The 17645-nt window shown below is 41.8% G+C and overlaps 2 protein-coding genes across 4 annotated transcripts; one reads left to right on the forward strand and one right to left on the reverse strand.

The window, feature by feature from the left end:
* Positions 1 to 1211: 1211 nt before the first annotated feature.
* LOC135499495 (uncharacterized protein K02A2.6-like) lies at positions 1212 to 5075 on the reverse strand. The gene has a single exon (XM_064790272.1). The coding sequence runs from the start codon at positions 5073 to 5075 to the stop codon at positions 1212 to 1214; it is 3864 nt and encodes a 1287-aa protein (XP_064646342.1).
* Positions 5076 to 5612: 537 nt separating this feature from the next.
* Positions 5613 to 16850, forward strand: LOC135482589 (allene oxide synthase-lipoxygenase protein-like). Of its 3 annotated transcripts, none has more exons than XM_064762754.1 (15): positions 5613 to 5756; positions 6539 to 7253; positions 7466 to 7510; positions 7922 to 8160; positions 8355 to 8487; positions 8842 to 8937; positions 10127 to 10223; positions 10479 to 10596; positions 10897 to 10989; positions 11191 to 11251; positions 11515 to 11620; positions 12036 to 12124; positions 12421 to 12594; positions 12920 to 13083; positions 15191 to 16850. In XM_064762754.1, exons 2-15 carry the CDS (start codon positions 6759 to 6761, stop codon positions 15303 to 15305), a joined length of 2025 nt encoding a protein of 674 aa, XP_064618824.1. In that variant the 5' UTR covers positions 5613 to 5756; positions 6539 to 6758; the 3' UTR covers positions 15306 to 16850. The 3 variants fall into 3 exon arrangements, with proteins under 3 accessions (XP_064618824.1, XP_064618825.1, XP_064618823.1); XM_064762755.1 differs by having other exon boundaries at positions 5613 to 5723; XM_064762753.1 differs by lacking the exon at positions 5613 to 5756 and having other exon boundaries at positions 6448 to 7253.
* Positions 16851 to 17645: the final 795 nt, after the last annotated feature.

Below are 17645 nucleotides of genomic sequence, written 5' to 3' on the forward strand. Positions count from 1 at the left end.
AACGTTTCGTTCTTTACCTCGATTGACAGAGCTCACAGTGACACTTGCCCTACCCATGTCGTAAATAGCACACTCCATCGTACTTATGCTGATCGAACAACAACATCATTTCAGTTACCAAGAAGGAATACCCGGATTATATCTTTTCTGTTTTTCATCTAAACTGTCCTTGTTTTCTAAGTGTGAGCCTTACTTGGTGTGACATTAAACAGTAAAAGACTTTGCAAAAAGTTGGAGTAATTCCCGGTTTCTATAAGAGCTTGGCCACTCAAAATTTAGGTGTTTTCTGAAATTTTACAGTGTTTTCTTCCTAAATACGCAATGAATCAAGACTAGACAGAGGACTATATCGTGAACCTGTTCAATAAAGTTGCCATTTTTCGGTGTGTGCTATCATGTATGCCGTAAAACTATGATGAATAAATAATCTTCCAGCTCACTTGCCTTGTCCTGCCTTATAAATACCTAGATGTACCCGTTCGCCTACCATTCATACTACCTCAATCATTTAATGAAAATGTCAACTTTCATTGACTTTCATGACCTTCATTTGGCACGAGGTTTCTTATCCTTTGCATCCTTTATTACAGTACAAAGGACGTGGACAAAAAACGTTGAATTGAGGATCTTGCATCACCCTGCATAATTGTATGGCTTCTCTTCCGTTGGCATGGATATCCATACTTGGACACATTTCGAATTATCATGGTCATATTGAATAGTTGATCACACTACCTCATTAGATAAAGAGATAGCCCTACAAAAATGTTACCACCGATGATAATCCGAAGGAGACTCAGTCATCCGTGGACGTCACATCCCGGTCACATCATGACATCAGTCTGGAAGCGGATGATTTCCTTATCTAACAATCCGATATGGATATCCATACACGTAGCCAGCTTGAATTATCATTGACATGTGATACAGTCCACAAGGGGTACTTTGCTGGTGCAATCCGTACTACAATGCACCAGCAAAGTACCCCTTTGTAAATCGACAAGCGTGTAGTTTCTACTAGAGATGGCGGATGCCTTTATTACGCATGCGCTAGTCATTAAGATTAGTTACAAACACTAAGAGCAGGTGGCGCTAGCTTACATCTCCCTTTTTTTTTTTGTGAAACAATAACAATAACAAATTATTATATTGTAGCCCTCACTTTCACCTATTAAGATTGTCACTGTCCTTACTTTCACTCAATACCTAATTCACATCTGTTCAATAAGTCTTGTTGGAGGCTTGCTGATTCTAGCAGAACGCCTTGTAATCTGAGGACTACTAGTACTCTGAGGACTACTTGAGAGAAGTCCTGGAACAACCTGGGCAGTTTCCTGAACCTGAGAGTCTACCACAGCTGGCAGTGAATTTGTTGACAATTTATCAACTTGGTTGAAGATACTGGCATAAGATTCATCCGACAGCCCTGTTTGTTCCTGAACATACAATTCCTTTGTTTTCAGTAGGTGTCTTCTATTTCTCCTATACACCTTCCCTTGTTCTGTTACAATCTCATAAGACCTGGGAGCTACCTCCCTTACAATTTTTGCCTTGATGTTCCATTCCTTACTATTTGGCGGAAACCTGAGACGAACAACATCACCAGATACTAATGGGACCAAATCTTTGGCAGATTTGTCATACTGAGCTTTTTGTTGAACTTTGAGAGATTTCATATTTTCACCCAGTTGCGAGTCTTGCTCAGTTTTGTTGACTCTTGGTACTCTTGTTTTCAACTGTCTGTTAAACAGGAGTTCAGCTGGGGATTTTCCACATTTCAGGGGTGCTGACCTATATTGCAATAGTGCCAGTTCTGGGTCTTGACCACTCTCAATAGCTTTCTTTAGCAACCTCTTAACAATCTGAACACCCTTTTCAGATTTCCCATTACTCTGGGGATATACTGGTGATGAAGTTATGTGTTTAAATCCATAGTGACCTGCAAATTCCCTGAACTCGAAGCTGGCATACTGTGGTCCATTATCTGTGACTACAATCTTGGGAATACCATGTCTACTGAAGATAGACTTCAGATGTCTAATCACGGATGGTGAACTGGTTGAGCTGAGTTTTACAACTTCAGGGAAATTTGAGTGGTAGTCAATGACCAATAGGTAATCTTTGTTACCCAACTCAAATAGATCAGAGCCAATTCTTTCCCATGGCCCAATTTGATCATACGTCACCTTCAGGTTTTCTTTCTGTTGCTTGTACTTGAACTTCTGACAAATGCTACATTCTGATGTTATTCTGTCTATATCCTCAGCCATTCTGGGCCAAAAAAGACTGTTTCTAGCCAGGGATTTAATTTTCTCTGTCCCCAAGTGCCCTTCATGAAGGCGGCCTAACATTTCTTGTCTCATGCTGGTAGGAATAATAATCCTGTTTCCCTTAAATAGAATACCATTGATCATTGTCAACTCATGTCTATAAGGAAAATATGCACTGGCTGACCCTTTGGCCCAGACTGTCTTTTCAAGATTACTAGTGACAACTGTCAAGACTGGGTCACTTGCTGTGGCTTCTGCAATTTTGTCTAATTGCTCCTCACTGGCTGAGATATTGGAATACACCATATTTATGTGATGTTTAACCTCATTACTCAAATCATCTGTTTTACCAGTCTGAGAGTAACCTGCCCTTGACAGTGTGTCAGGTATGTACAAAAATTTACCCGGAGTGTAGACAAATTCCACATCATACCTTTGGATTTTGATCATGAGCCTCTGCACTCGAGCTGGCATGTCATTTAGGCTCTTTTGTGAGATCGGAATGAGAGGCTTATGATCTGTTTCCAATTGAACAGTTGGGAGACCATAGATATATTCATCAAATCTCTGGCATGCATAAGCCAATCCCAGGCACTCTTTCTCAATCTGTGCATAGCGTTCCTCTGCCGGGGTCATTGACCTAGCGGCATAGGCAACTGGGCGCCAATTTGCGTCATGTTTTTGGAGCAACACTGCTCCGATGCCATTTTTTGAGGCATCTGCACTGACCTTTGTGTCACGTTTAGCATCAAAATAGGCCAGTACTGGGCTCTTGATCAGACAGTTTTTCAAATCAGCCCATTCTTTTTCATGTTCAGGGCCCCAGGACCATTCATTTTTGTCCTGTAGCAGAGACCGGAGTGACTGATTGCGCTGGGAGAGACCTGGTATGAATTTACCTACATAATTAAACACACCTAACAGTCTCTGTAGTGACTTTTTGTCTTGTGGGCGTGGCATTTTTGTAATTGCCTCAACTCTTTCAGCCATTGGCTCAATGCCATTTTCTGAGTACCGGTCACCTACAAATGAGAGACTTGTCTGACAGATGAGACATTTTTCATGATTGAGTTTCAGGTGGTACATCTTGATTCTTTCCATTACTTTTCTTAACCTTTCATCATGTTCTTCTTTGGTATTTCCCCAAACCAGTATGTCGTCTATGACTACTTTTACCCCATCCAGACCTTCCAACACTTTTTCCATAGCTGCTTGGAAGACCTCAGGAGCAGAACACAGGCCAAATGGAAGCCTTTTGAAGGAGAACCTTCCAAAAGGGGTATTCATGCAACAAAGTTTGACACTTTCTTTACTTAAGGGGATTTGCCAAAAACCTTGAGATAAGTCTAGCTTGGAAAAGTACTTAGCCCCTGCCATTTCACTGGAAATATCTTCCCTTGTTGGAAGATAGTGATGCTCTCTTTTGATACATTTGTTTAAATCTTTAGGATCCATGCATATTCTGAGCTTGCCATTGGGTTTTTTTATCACTACCATTGAGTTAACCCAGTCTGTGGGCTCCTCAGTGTGCTGAAGTACACCCAATTTGACCATTCTAAAAAGTTCTTCACGAACATCAGGTTTTATCGGCATGGGTACCTTTCTTGGGGCATGTATCACAGGCTCAGAGCCTTCCTTAAGCTTGATATCATACTCAAATGGTAATGTACCAATCTCATCATTTCTACAATCACTCTCGTCATGCTGTACAACCTGGGGGACTGGCGTCCTTCTTATCAGATCTAAGTGCTCACAGGCCTTGCAATCCAGCAATGATTTGCCCTCAGGCACAATCACAAACAAAATTTGGAATCTTTTATTCCTATGCTTAATGTTTAGTCTACAAACACCTTGGTTTGGGATTGCAGTGCCATTGTAAGCAGTTAGATTTACATTGTTGTGAAAAACCTTGGGTTTGTTTTTTAAAGTCTTGAAATCCGCGGAGGTGATCAGGTTGGCCTTGGCTCCTGTGTCCAACACCATTGGCAGTACCATATCGTTCACCACTAGTGGTACTGTCCACAAGTCCTTCACATTGATGGAATCAACTGATTGTCCCTTTGAGACATCATCTCCGGTTGTGACTTTGTCTCCGGTTGTGACCTCCTCTCCGGATGTTACTTTGTCTCCGGTGGTGACTTCGACTGAATTGATGGGTTTTTCCTCAACTGTTTCATCCTTGACGGTGTCTTTGGTTGTGACTACAGCAATTGGGTCAGTGACAACATCATCTGTGATGACATTGTCCTGGTTTGTGACATGAACTGTGCCAATGAATAGGTCATCTGGTCCAATATCATTATCAAAGAACTCTCCCTGTGATTGTTGTACCAACGACACGTTTGGTGCACCACGGCTTGACGTTTTGCAGAATTTAGCAAAATGATTTGGCTTAGAACACTTCATGCAATCTTTGCCGTAAGCTGGACAGTGTTCTTTTGAATGTTCATGAACTGTGCCACACCTTGTACATGCACCAGTTCCAGGTCCTGGGCCTCTGGCAGGTTTTTGCTTTGAACCACCAGCGCTCCCTTTACCATGCTTTTGAGCCTGGGTGCGTGACGTTGAATAAGTTTTCGACTTTGGAGTTCCGTGCCAACTTGATTTCTTCTTCGACACGAAAGCGACAGATGCAGCATCAGCTGATGATGCACCGACAGTGTCCAATGCTTTAACATGCCGACGTGCTGCCTCTACACTATGACAGACCGAAACTGACTTGGCCAATGTTAGTTCAGGTTCTCTGAGCAGTCTTTCTCTAGTTTTAGCATCAGTAATACCAAATACAATTTGGTCACGTAACATCGAATCATGCAGATTCTCGAATGCACACGTTTTGGCCTTCAGTCTCAAATCTGTGTAAAATGTGTCGAAATTTTAGGCGAGCAATACTTTTCGAACTCATCACATACTTTTTTGAACACTTTTTTGTCGTCATTTGACAGTTCGAATGTGTTGTACAAATCAGTTGCAGCCTGACCGGCCACCGTAAGCAGAACAGCAATTTTGCGAGGATCACCAAACTTATCCGCTTCAATCGCCAACATGTAAAGATCTAGTCTTTGTTTGAAGACCTTCCAGTTGTGGTCTACATTCCCATCTGGGGATAGCGGGTCTGGTTGTTTGATGGCATCCATTGGTTTTGATTATTTTTAACCCCACTTCTGGTACCATGTAGATCGACAACCGTGTAGTTTCTACTAGAGATGGCGGATGCCTTTATTACGCATGCGCTAGTCATTAAGATTAGTTACAAACACTAAGAGCAGGTGGCGCTAGCTTACACCCTTGTGGACTGTATCACATGTCAATGATAATTCAAGCTGGCTACGTGTATGGATATCCATATCGGATTGTTAGATAAGGAAATCATCCGCTTCCAGACTGATGTCATGATGTGACCGGGATGTGACGTCCACGGATGACTGAGTCTCCTTCGGATTATCATCGGTGGTAATGTAACGTTTTGAGCTGGCTACTCAGCCGGTGAGTCCTTGCCCTCCCTCAGCCCGATAGAAGAACTGAGGTGGACTTAATATTTTGAGTAGGAGCTCATCCAAACAGGGGTTCCTCTGTTGGTGGCTATTCCTGAACAGTCTTGAAACATTCCAAAACCAACTCCTAGCAACGTCAAAACAAGTTAAGTGGTATAGGCCTATAAGGGTTCAATTAGGCCTATAATTACATGATTAAATCTTACAAATAATGTTTGGCACATAGCTCTACGGTCACATGTATAAACTATGCATATTGGCAAGGGCCTATAAATAATAGCAGGGAATACGTACAGGCGGTGTATGACCAACTCGGCCTATTACCAACTCGGCCTACCAACTCGGCCTGGGTTATAAATCATTGGTTTATTGGCATAAGTATTTCTTATATTTTTTTGTTTTTTGTTGGTATGTATAGGCCTACTATGTAATCATTCCTGTTGGAAATTTGAAGAAAATTTATTGGGATTTGAAGGAGAAATCCATGAAATAACGGCGGCGAGTGTGGAAAAGTCGCGGTAGCACTCCAAATGCACATTCATGACTGTGATTTCATGGATTTATCCTCCAAATCTTGATGAATTCTCTTCAAATTTCCAACAGGAATGAATAAATAGTAGGCCAATATATATAGCAACAAAAAAAAACAATATAAGGAAAACTTATGCCAATAAACCGATGATTTATAACCCAGGCCGAGTTGGTGGGCCGAGTTGGTAATAGGCCGAGTTGCCCCGTAATCGTACAGGCTATGTAACAGTGACTTTTTTATAGGGCTATCTCTTTACCTAATGAGGTAGTATTGTCAACTATTCGCATGTTTGGGACCTAAGCACCCAAGGCATTAGTCGTTACATGAGAGGCCACGACTAGGTCTCATCCATTGTGTGGACGGACATCCCTTGTGAAAACAAGCACGAATTTTTGTTTGTGGTTATATACCCAGCCCCTGTTCCACGCGCGCTCTGCTTCGAAGCTTCGTCCGGACGACAAAATGAGTGACTGCTGTGTCCGCGTTTACACCGTGCGCGTCAAGACAGGTGACAGAAAGAACGCAGGGACAGATGCTAACGTGAAGATACGTCTCCATGATGTCAATGGCCGACACACCCCTGACCTCGTCTTGGATGTGGGTTGGCACGATGACTTCAAGAGGGGCGCAGTGGATAAGTATGTCTTAAATGATTCCAGTAACCTAGACAGCGAAATTGGTAAGATCGAATTATGGCGCGACGACGCTGCAGGTTATTTAGAATCGCCCGAATGGTATGTTGAACATGTGGAGGTCGAACCCCAAGCGACAAACAAGCTGTTTTCTTTCCCACTCCATCGATGGATTGCGGCGGACCGACATTACATTATTCAACATTACGACGCTATCTTACCCCAGGATGACCCCCACAAAGACCAGAGGGTGTTTGAGTTGGCCGAGAAAAAGAAGCTTTACGAGTACGACCGAAAAAGCGACGATCCAAACTGTCCCATTCAGGTATGCAAACGTTAAACTAGTGAAGTCCGTTGTTCTGTATGCAGTCATCTGAGGAAAGAATTTACTTTTCTACTGAGGTTTCTCCGGTCAAAAGGTGTCATCGCCGGCCCCCCATTACCAAAAAGCCAGCTACACCATTTCGTCAGTTTGATAGATAGGTTACGGCCGGTCCACTGCGTCCAGAGAGTGAAGAACAATTCGTTTATTTTTAGGTGAAGAAGATACCAGATGATGAACAGTTCTCGGATAGCTATCAGGTTAGGATTTAGAAGCTTTATTCAATGTTAGAGCAAATAAACTAAAGAAAATAATGATTCAAACGCATTTTATTTGGCCCAAAATCTCGCATATTATATCGTACTTACATGCAACAGACTTTTTTTTCAAGTCCAGGTAAAAGAGACTATAATTAACTGATTAAAAAATGTCATTTCTGTCAAGTTGTCTGTCGAAGTTGTAAATATTTTGGCGATTTAAAAATATCGTTGGTATAAACGCACATTGGAACTCTATGGAATAGACAGGAATAAACTTGCAATTCCGAAAATACTGTCTTCAAAAATCTGGATTTTGGACGGCTCTTTTACTAGGAGTGCTGATATATTACAATGCAGAGTCGAAGACTCACTCGTCCAAGTCGAACACAACCAACATTTTCTTTTTGACAGTATGACATCTCATTCTCAAAGAAAACCGCCTTTGTCGAGACCAGGCTCATTAAATTGTTGTCGGTGCTCTCACCCTGGGAGTCCGTAAAGGATATCATCGACCTATTCGGCGCGACAGGTTGGAACATCGAGAGACCCAACACGGTCCCGCATTGGGATAAGGACACGTGGTTCGGGGCCCAACGTCTCTCGGGATGTAACCCGAAGTTGATTGAGCTGTGCACGGAGATACCGGAGAAGTAAGTTCGTTTAAGGTATACGAAGTATTCAATAATCTACATGTACTTGACAAAACTAAGTGTTTATGTCAAATGTCTCAGTATATAAAGTCGGTATCTACTGTTTTTGAGAACGAAATGTAATTTAATAATTGAACGTAAATTCATTCACAGACACACTGCAACAGATTTAAGAAAAGTCTTTTCACCTGCAGGCTTGCAGTGACCCCAGAGATGGCGGCTCCATTCTTGGAAGGGCTTTCACTGGACCAGGCCCTCAAAGCGAAGAGAATCTACAAAGTTGATCTGAAGATACTTGAAGGTCTGGAACCTAAAGGAGACTATGTGGTAACTATGCTTTACAACTATCGGCGAAGCTTAGAATAGGGAATCATATGCGTATAGATGACTGCAAGATGGGGAGAGGGGCCAGGAAATGAACAAAGAAGTGTAAAACTCACTTCCTTTCAATTAAGGCTTGCAGACCACCGAGGCCCGCAGACAAGACCCAAGTACATGTATTTATAAATGACGAGACCTACTTGCACGACTCAAGAGAATTAGGTTGGGCAACTTTTCTCAATGAAATATATTATATGGATATGCTATGACCCCTCCGAGACGGCTTCTTTAACATTGGCCCATTGGTTGAAGAAATAGGACAGAAATGATGAATATTAATTTTCATTCCTTCATCTTCAGATCCCAGTTCCCATTGCTTTGTTTTTCGTAACTAACGACAAGTCCCTTTTACCGATCGCGATCCAGCTCTTTCAACAGAAAGGACCAGGCAACCCGGTAGGTGTGGACGACGTTAAATGCAGTTGTACGGCCCATTTGTCAAAATAGGATGAATGGTATGAGATCTGTTACTCAAAAACTAGATATTTCTGACTGGGCTGGCTTCCTTTTTACTTCCTCCCTGACTTGATGCGAAGATTGTCATCTTTAAAATAGTTTGTCATCTCAAAACCCATGGAGCCGATACTGCTCCAGGGCCTACTTTGACGCCGCCAGGCTCCTAAGTCAATATCTTACTTGCCCACTGGCCATGTGATAGAACATCAACCATTGCGCATACCATAGTACATCAAATATTGTGCACACGATTGTACGTACCCCTACGTAAGATGGAACGTCAACCATTGTGCACGTGAAAGCACATCAACCATTGTGCACGCGATAGCACATCAACCATTGTACGTATGATGGAACGTCAACCATATTGTACATGGGAAAGCACATCAACAGTTGCGCACGCGATAGCACATCAACCATCGTACGTATGATGGAACGTCAACCATATTGTACATGTGAAAGCACATCAACAATTGCGCACGCGATAGCACATCAACCATTGTACGTATGATGGAACGTCAACCATATTGTACATGTGAAAGCACATCAACAATTGCGCACGCGATAGCACATCAACCATTGTACGTATGATGGAACGTCAACCACATTGTACATATGAAAGCACATCAACAAATGCGCACGCGATAGCACATCAACCATTGTACGTATGATGGAACGTCAACCATATTGTACATGTGAAAGCACATCAACAATTGCGCACGCGATAGCACATCAACCATCCTACGTATGATGGAACGTCAACCATATTGTACATGTGAAAGCGGCACATCAACAATTGCGCACGCGACAGCACATCGACCATTGTACGTATAATGGAACGTCAACCATATTGTACATGTGAAAGCACATCAACAATTGCGCACGCGACAGCACATCAACCATTGTACGTATGATGGAACTTCAACCATATTGTACATGTGAAAGCACATCAACAGATGCGCACGCGATAGCACATCAACCATCGTACGTATAATGGAACTTCAACCATATTGTCCATGTGAAAGCACATCAACCATTGTGCACGCGACAGCACATCAACCATCGTGCATGTGAAGGCATCACCAACAATTGTGCATGTGAAGGCATCACCAACCATTGATTGTTGTAGGTATTCCTGCCAAGTGACGACCCGTACGTTTGGTTGATAGCAAAGGTCTGGTACAACCTCGCCGATGCTACGTATCATCAGTCTTTATCCCACTTAGGTAAGTTGTTCAAAAGCCCTTGTGAAATAATCCGCAAGCCTTTACATATAAATGTATATCGCACTCGCATATTTCGGACAGGTGGGTGTTATTATATTTGATGGGTTTCCCCGGCATTTTCGACAGTCAACTAGTGTGTGTACGGAGTACGGTACACTAATGAAGAGCTTGCGCTAATGCAAACTGTTTTTCTTTGCTAAAGCTTCCCCTTAGCGAGAAAATTACTATATTTTTTCTGTACTTTCGTCTTGGCAGGATTCACCCACCTACAGATGGCAAGCGTAAGTGTTTGCACCAATCGGAACCTCTCACCCTCTCATCCCATCTTCAAACTTTTGGCTCCACACTTTCTGTACCTGATCGCAATTAACACGTGAGTTTTCTTCAAATTTCAGCTGATATAGATACACTAGTATTGGCTTTTGCAGAAATGATGACAATCTTAAAACAGCAAAATTTGACCAGCCTGTATTGCGCCTGATCCACCGGCTATACCCGATCTACAGTATCCAGAAATTGCTTATTTTGAGATCCGACGAGAAACTACAATTTTTTTTATTGATAAAAAAGATTCTTCATTGAGAAAGTATAGGTTCTGCATTGAGAAACCAGGTTCCCCGGTAAGAACGGCCTTTCTTTTTTAGCAAATCTTTTAACACTTTCTCCGTTACAGGCTTGGTCTTACGAAGTTGATATCTCCTGATGGACACGTGGCGAAAACTATGTCAATAGGCCATACAGGCATGTTTGACTTCATCTGCAAAGGGTAGGTTCTTTTGCTCATACAGATTTGGAGTGATGGGCGAATCAGAACCATGTAATCCGGCTTCATTGCTGCTATCACAGGGAAGCGCTGAATGTATTTAGATGTAGTTCCGCTCATCCGTGCCTGTAGCGTATGAATTCGACCCGAATGAAAATAATCGCGTGTTCTACCATTTTATAGTATAATTGTTCTTCTCACTAGATCTGCCGAGTGGGGGATAGACACACATTGCAACCTGCCGAAAAATCTGTATATGAGAGGGGTAAGCTGAACAAAATACCGGCAAGACTGGACCATTTTCGTTGGTAATAGGGCCTAACTAAACCCGTGAGACATTGCCGAGGTTTTCAGTTAACAACGTACATGTACTAAGTTTTGAAAAATGTTGCTATCTGATAAAAACTTTTGTTGGATGTGACCGATATATCACTGCTGTGAAGATTCAGACCTACATAGACTGTTTTAATGACACTTTCATTCAATTATTGTAGAGAGGCTTAAGACGTTAGAATACGATATTTGTAGGTTGATGATGCGGAGGCTCTCCCTAACTACCACTACAGGGATGATGGTCTGGTCATCTGGGATATTCTCAACAAATACGTCACGAGAATCGTCTACCTTTATTACGGTCAGTATATAAATTTCATTTGAAAACGAAAGAAGTTGGTCGCACTCATTGGTGTTTGCAACCGAACTGATTATGTTTTGCACCCGAATTGTGCCACACCCATCCTGACGTTCGCCGACACCGACGGGCGCATTCCCACCTTGACGCTGCCCATTTTGGCGGTAAACAGGTTTCTCAGATTCCAGGCTATGGACTCCAATTCTGATTGAATATTCAGCTCCTCTCAGCATAATTGACACACGCCGGACTATTTTAGTCCCAACCTGAATGTCAAGGTTGTCAAAAGTAGAGAGCAAGAATGTTTATATTCAATTTAATTTACCCCTTGGTTGTCGTCTACGTTTGGATGTGTTCCTTGTCCGTGGTTCCTGGCTTCGTTTATTAGGACTATAGCTCTTTATTTGTGCTTATGCAGGTGACGATGAGAAATTACAAAATGATCCTGAGCTTGGGAAGTGGGGGCATGAATTGACTGCCCCCTACCCTGAAGGTATTCAAATGAAGGTAGGCTAACGCCCAATTGATGATCAATATACTAACAGTATCAAAATAAAAGCATCACCATTCCTAGACTCCCGAGGCAGCCGATTTTATCATAAGAGATACTACCACATACACCTCAAATCTGCGACGTCCGTAAATGTACATCATAAGCAAACGAGCAGTAGCTTTCTTTCCTTCTTTCGAAAGTTTTAAACAATTGCTTAGATCCTGCTTTGAGAAGTCGCGGATCTGCAGCAAGCCATTTTCGTATGAAAAACCAACATACCAATTACCATTTTTATCCCTTTTGATATTAGGGTGTGCCAGGTGAAGGGAAATTCACATGCCGAGAACAGTTGATAGAGTTCATCACTTCCGTCATCTTCAACTGCAGCGCAGAGCACGCGGCAGTCAATTTCTCCCAGTACGATGAGTATGCTTTTCCACCAAACTACTCTGCCCAACTGGAAGGGAAGCCTCCGGCAAATAAGGTATAGTCTATAGCTTCAACTCGCTATATATTTACGGATTTATGTATTTATGGTTAAAGTTTGTTTGGCGAAACAATCCTTGCACGAGCCTTCGCTCGTCCATCCTGAGATTCAGGATTTTGAAACTCCTACCTCGTAAACATCGAGAGGCGGAGTATATTAAAAACCACTGGTGCCAGAATGTCGCTCGTCCTGACCTGAGTTGCGAAATCAGTGGTTTAGGTTTCAGTACAGAAAGACATCAACCCGACCTTTGTAGGTAATAAGGGACATGGGATAGTGGTAATGTTTGCTGTAGAATATCACCATATAATCTTGATTTCAGGACGTTAAAACGGAGGCTGACTTGATGGCAATGCTGCCAAACAAACAGATTACCCTTGACACCACCTTAGTGGTGAAGCTCCTCGGTACAAGGGGAACCAACAACCTTGGTTCCTTCGAACAGAAATATCTCTTTCATCCAGAGGCAACGAAAGCGCTCAAGCAGTGAGTTCCTACCTTTGCAAGCACTCGCATTACACCTACATGTATTTCCTCCTAAATAATGATGACGGATATCGTCTGACGTTCTACTTCATCATATTGATGAAAATGTGTCCGAATCCTATCTATTGCCGCATGATTATCTCCTTCGCAAACTACTGGTAAACCATAGACAGGTGTCACAACCTATATATGAAGTGCTACGAACCAAGAAGTGTCGACGCAAACTCGCACAGCGACGAAATTTGAATTAAATTGTATGTGTATGGCAAGCCAAAGCGGAATTTATTCAAGACTTTAGAATTACCATTCAAGAAGTTAAATATAAGTTCAAGAAGGAAATATATGTTCAAGACTAAAATATGTTCAACCTTGAATCAAATGTTTTCAACCTTGAATAAAATATGTTCAACCTTGAACAAAATATATTCAACCTTGAACAAAATATATTCAAGACTCACGTGACCATATTCAAGACGCACGTGACCACAAAATTGATGACGTAGAGCGTAGAATCTGTGGTACTTCCGATGCGTTCTGTTTCACGACAGGCATTGCGCATTTTGAACCTATAATTTGCCTGATATGTCTGTGAAACATGTATCGACTCTGACATTCACTCGGCATCCATGTCATGATGTGTAGGATTACAGTACATGTCAGGTGTAGGCGGCTAGGTACGTGTACAACCATGTGTCAAAACCTCGTGCGAACAATTCGAGCTCCGAAACGCAACACAAGTACCATGGGTTCGGGAAAGTCCGGACGCGGGTTCGGGAAAGTCCGTAAAGCATCAAAACATGAGCAACTACGTCATCAATTTTTGTGGTCACGTGCGTCTTGAATATGGTCACGTGAGTCTTGAATATATTTTGTTCAAGGTTGACAATATTTGATTCAAGGTTGACAATATTTGATTCAAGGTTGACAATATTTGATTCAGGATTGAACATATTTTGGTCTTGAACATATATTTAACTTCTTGAATAGTAATTCCACGGTCTTGAATAAATTCCGCTTTGGCTTGCCATATATGTGGTATGTAGGTTAAGTTCAGATTGCGTTGTAAGAAACGAAATCAGTGCCTCTAGTATCAAGACTGTTGTCGACGGCGACAGGATCATTAGAGAGTTTTCGGTATCTCGTTCCGAGAATCTAATCGCCGAGTATAATATCCGTTCTCGTTCCCGTCACTAAAGGTAAAGAAACTGGTTTCGCTTTGCCGAACAGGCAGAAGTAATGCATCCATATACACAGACCATTAACGCAGATCTGAGTCTTTTTCATTCCAACCAAAACCAGCCTGACCTAAACCAGTTATCTGGGCCAGGAAAGCCCCAACTGCTGTGATTTATTACAGCTCATTGATCACTAGTCTTTTTTTCTATTTTTTGTTCATACTACCATTGCATATAGGCTATACTTCCTCCTATGGGCTTGTGTATACTGAGTGAAATACATGCTACATTGTAGAATTGAGGTATGGTGCAGACTGGAGACTATCCATACCTAGGCTTTTCAGCTGAATGTTCTGATCCATGATTGTGGTATATACAGGGTTGTCCCGAATAAATTCCATTCATCCTCCAGGGAAACTGCTTACAGACATTTCATATACAATAGGCCTATATCCAATGTCTAGCAGACAACAATAGATACAGGTGGCACACCTATCGGTGGTGGCTATCACTGAAGTTTCCAGTTGTTAAATCTACAGACGCCGCCGAGATCCGTGCCTCGATTTACTACCCGGAATCGGGATCGGGAAAACCAACGCATTTATTGATGACATCACACACAAATTTGGTCGTTCTCGACGATTTGGTTTTCGGAACGAGATACCGAAAACTCTCTAATAATTCGCACGGTACTTCGTTGTTCGTCGTCCGTAGGGTTGCGCCAAACCTGCCCGCTATACCGCTGACGAGGCCAATCCACTGACCACGTCCAGAGTGCAAAGGTTTACCTGATCTGCTGATGACTTGTTCACGACGGCGAGCAACTGGTTCGGCGATGGTCAAGGAGTTGACCCACCGATACCCTCGGCACTGAAGTATAAACTAGAATACGCCACGCCGTCTACATTATAAATGCGCATTTATACTTTCAGGATGGAAGAAGACTTGCAGCAGGCCAGCATCACCATCAAGAAGAATAACCAAACGCGTGCATACCCCTACAACGTCTTGGATCCCAAGACCATTCCCAATTCCATCAGCATCTGAATCCGGCAATAAACAATCATTATTGGCTAATGGTGGAGTTTTGGTGTATTCCTGTTTCGCCTATTCCTGTTTCGCCTAATTCCTTATTCGCCTATTCCTGATTCGCCTACTTCCTGTTTCGCCTATTCCTGTTTCACCTTATTCCTGTTTCGCCTATTCCTGTTTTGCTTATTCAAATGTATTGCTAACCTCCCCACAGACGTAGGAATATGAACCGTCCCTTACTATAGTGTTAAAGGCTATCATTAAGAATAAAGTCTGAAATAATGGATTTAGCGACATGTCAATTATTTCAGTATTATTCGGAATAACTTTGGAAAATTATACATAGCTTACATCGGCCTATGTTTTAGCTTATTTTAAAAGGCAAGAAATAAAATAGTAAGAAAGTTTTACCCTTTCATTAGATTTGAGAAAGGTTTCTTAGGCCTGCATTTTATATTGTGGATTCTCTTTCTTTTGTCTTAGTCAGTAACTGGCTTCGTGATAGAAAGAATACCTACATGTATAGCTACATTGTTCTTTACTAGGACATGCGTTTTACAGCTGATTTTGATCAAATACATATGAGAATGTACAGTATTATGTATTTTTATCAAAAACTCATGAATTCCTGTTTTTACAAAATAAGCGAATGCTTAACTCTACTTAAGCTATTAGTTTTTACTGTGTGTCAGTATGGTCATATGGTCAAATAAGTCCCGGACTGTCCCCACTTTCAAGGTGACTCTTTCAAAACGGTCATGGCATGGTTTGTTAACAAAGTTGATGGCATTTGATTAGTCAAATTGTCATCACATCGTTAACATCATCCAATTGTCCCCTCACATTTTCCCCATAAAATGGACATGCACCCCTAAGGTTCCCCCTGGGAGAGTCGATTTATTGTAGGGGTACTGGAAAGTAGGCGAAACAGGAAGTAGGCGAAACAGGAATAGGCGAAACTGGAAATAGGCGAAACAGGAATAGGCGAAACAGGAATAGGCGGAACAGGAATAGGCGAAACAGGAATAGACGAAACAGGCATAAACCGGAGTTTTTGCTGAATTAATAAAGATGAAGACACTATTGAGATGATCAAGACTGGTGGTACTTAGTTGTCATTATTGAGATGAATAAGACTGTTGGCACGTGTCGTTATTTAGATGATTACGAATAGTGGTGTAATCTTGTCCTCATTAGATAGATAAAAATGGTGGTGTATACTTGTCCTTATTAAGATGAACGGATGTTCTATTATTCTGCCTATGTGACGAATAAGTTTCATTATGCATTCAAAATCAAATTTCTTAGTACATGTATCATAATTAAGATGATATCATTAGGTCGATGGTTAAAAAATTATTAAATTTGCTGTTAATCCACACACGAGGCCTGTGTTATCACATACGGATATAGATATTCAAATACACGTCAAATATATATGGTCGGTAGGATTTGTGTAGATAGTGACAGCTGCAGTAGCTGTAACAGCTGCAACAGCATGTCAACTTGTATGCTATAGAATGATGAACACTCGGTGGCTGGCAATAAAAATAATATTTTGCACTTCGGAACATGCGTACATTTACTAGAGTATCTGCATCATAGGTTGTGACACCGTCTCAGGCAAAATAGGCGCATGGCCCAGGTTGGTTTCATGGCATGGACCATTTGGGCAACCACCCGAGCTGGGACAATGTCACAATCTGCATGCAAGGCATCATCACTGGTGCAATATAGATTATTTTGAAGGTTGGTGTAGGCACCCGTGGCTTGGATGTGACTCCTGGAGTATCCCGACAGGTTGTGACATTGTCCAGGCAATACAAACATTTGGCAGAGATTTCTTGAAAGGTCAGACATCTTGGCAGACCACTGAAATTATCAGGCATATATAGCCAAGCAATTTAAAAACACCTATTTATAACCAATTCAGGAGTGGAGCATACATTTTTTGGGCATTCTACATCGAAATTGCAAGGCAAACCTTGCAGTATTCTTTAGGTAGACTTTCTCTGGAGCGCCAGCCAGTCAAAGAAATTATTTCTTTGACCGTTTACTCAAATAGGGACGCAGAGACAATGGCTGCTGTCCTTGCAAAGCATTTGGCTGAAATGAGACCTGTAATTTTATTTCTTTTGCAGCTCCAATCCTGCAATGTTATGCCATACACTTAAGCAAACCAAATGACAATAAATTTTATTCCAATGAATACAAATGAATAAAAGGCACTAATTTTTAAATCACATCCAGAGCTGGAACAACAAAGTTGCACCTAGGATGATGCAATCTCATGTTAAGGCGAATTTCTGAGAACTTCTCACCTACATTTGCCAAGGACAAAAGTAGCAACACAAA

The sequence above is a fragment of the Lineus longissimus genome, chromosome 2, assembly GCF_910592395.1.
Source record: "Lineus longissimus chromosome 2, tnLinLong1.2, whole genome shotgun sequence".
NCBI lineage: Eukaryota > Metazoa > Nemertea > Pilidiophora > Heteronemertea > Lineidae > Lineus > Lineus longissimus.

Bases quoted from the DNA above. Each gene is read 5' to 3' on its own strand.
- LOC135499495 (XM_064790272.1), bottom strand. From the start codon at position 5,075: ATGTTACGTGACCAAATTGTATTTGGTATTACTGATGCTAAAACTAGA.
- LOC135482589 (XM_064762754.1), top strand. From the start codon at position 6,759: ATGAGTGACTGCTGTGTCCGCGTTTACACCGTGCGCGTCAAGACAGGT. The intron at 7,254-7,465 runs GTATGCAAACGT...GTTTATTTTTAG, and splicing joins ATCCAAACTGTCCCATTCAG to GTGAAGAAGATACCAGATGA. The intron at 8,938-10,126 runs GTAGGTGTGGAC...TGATTGTTGTAG, and splicing joins AGAAAGGACCAGGCAACCCG to GTATTCCTGCCAAGTGACGA.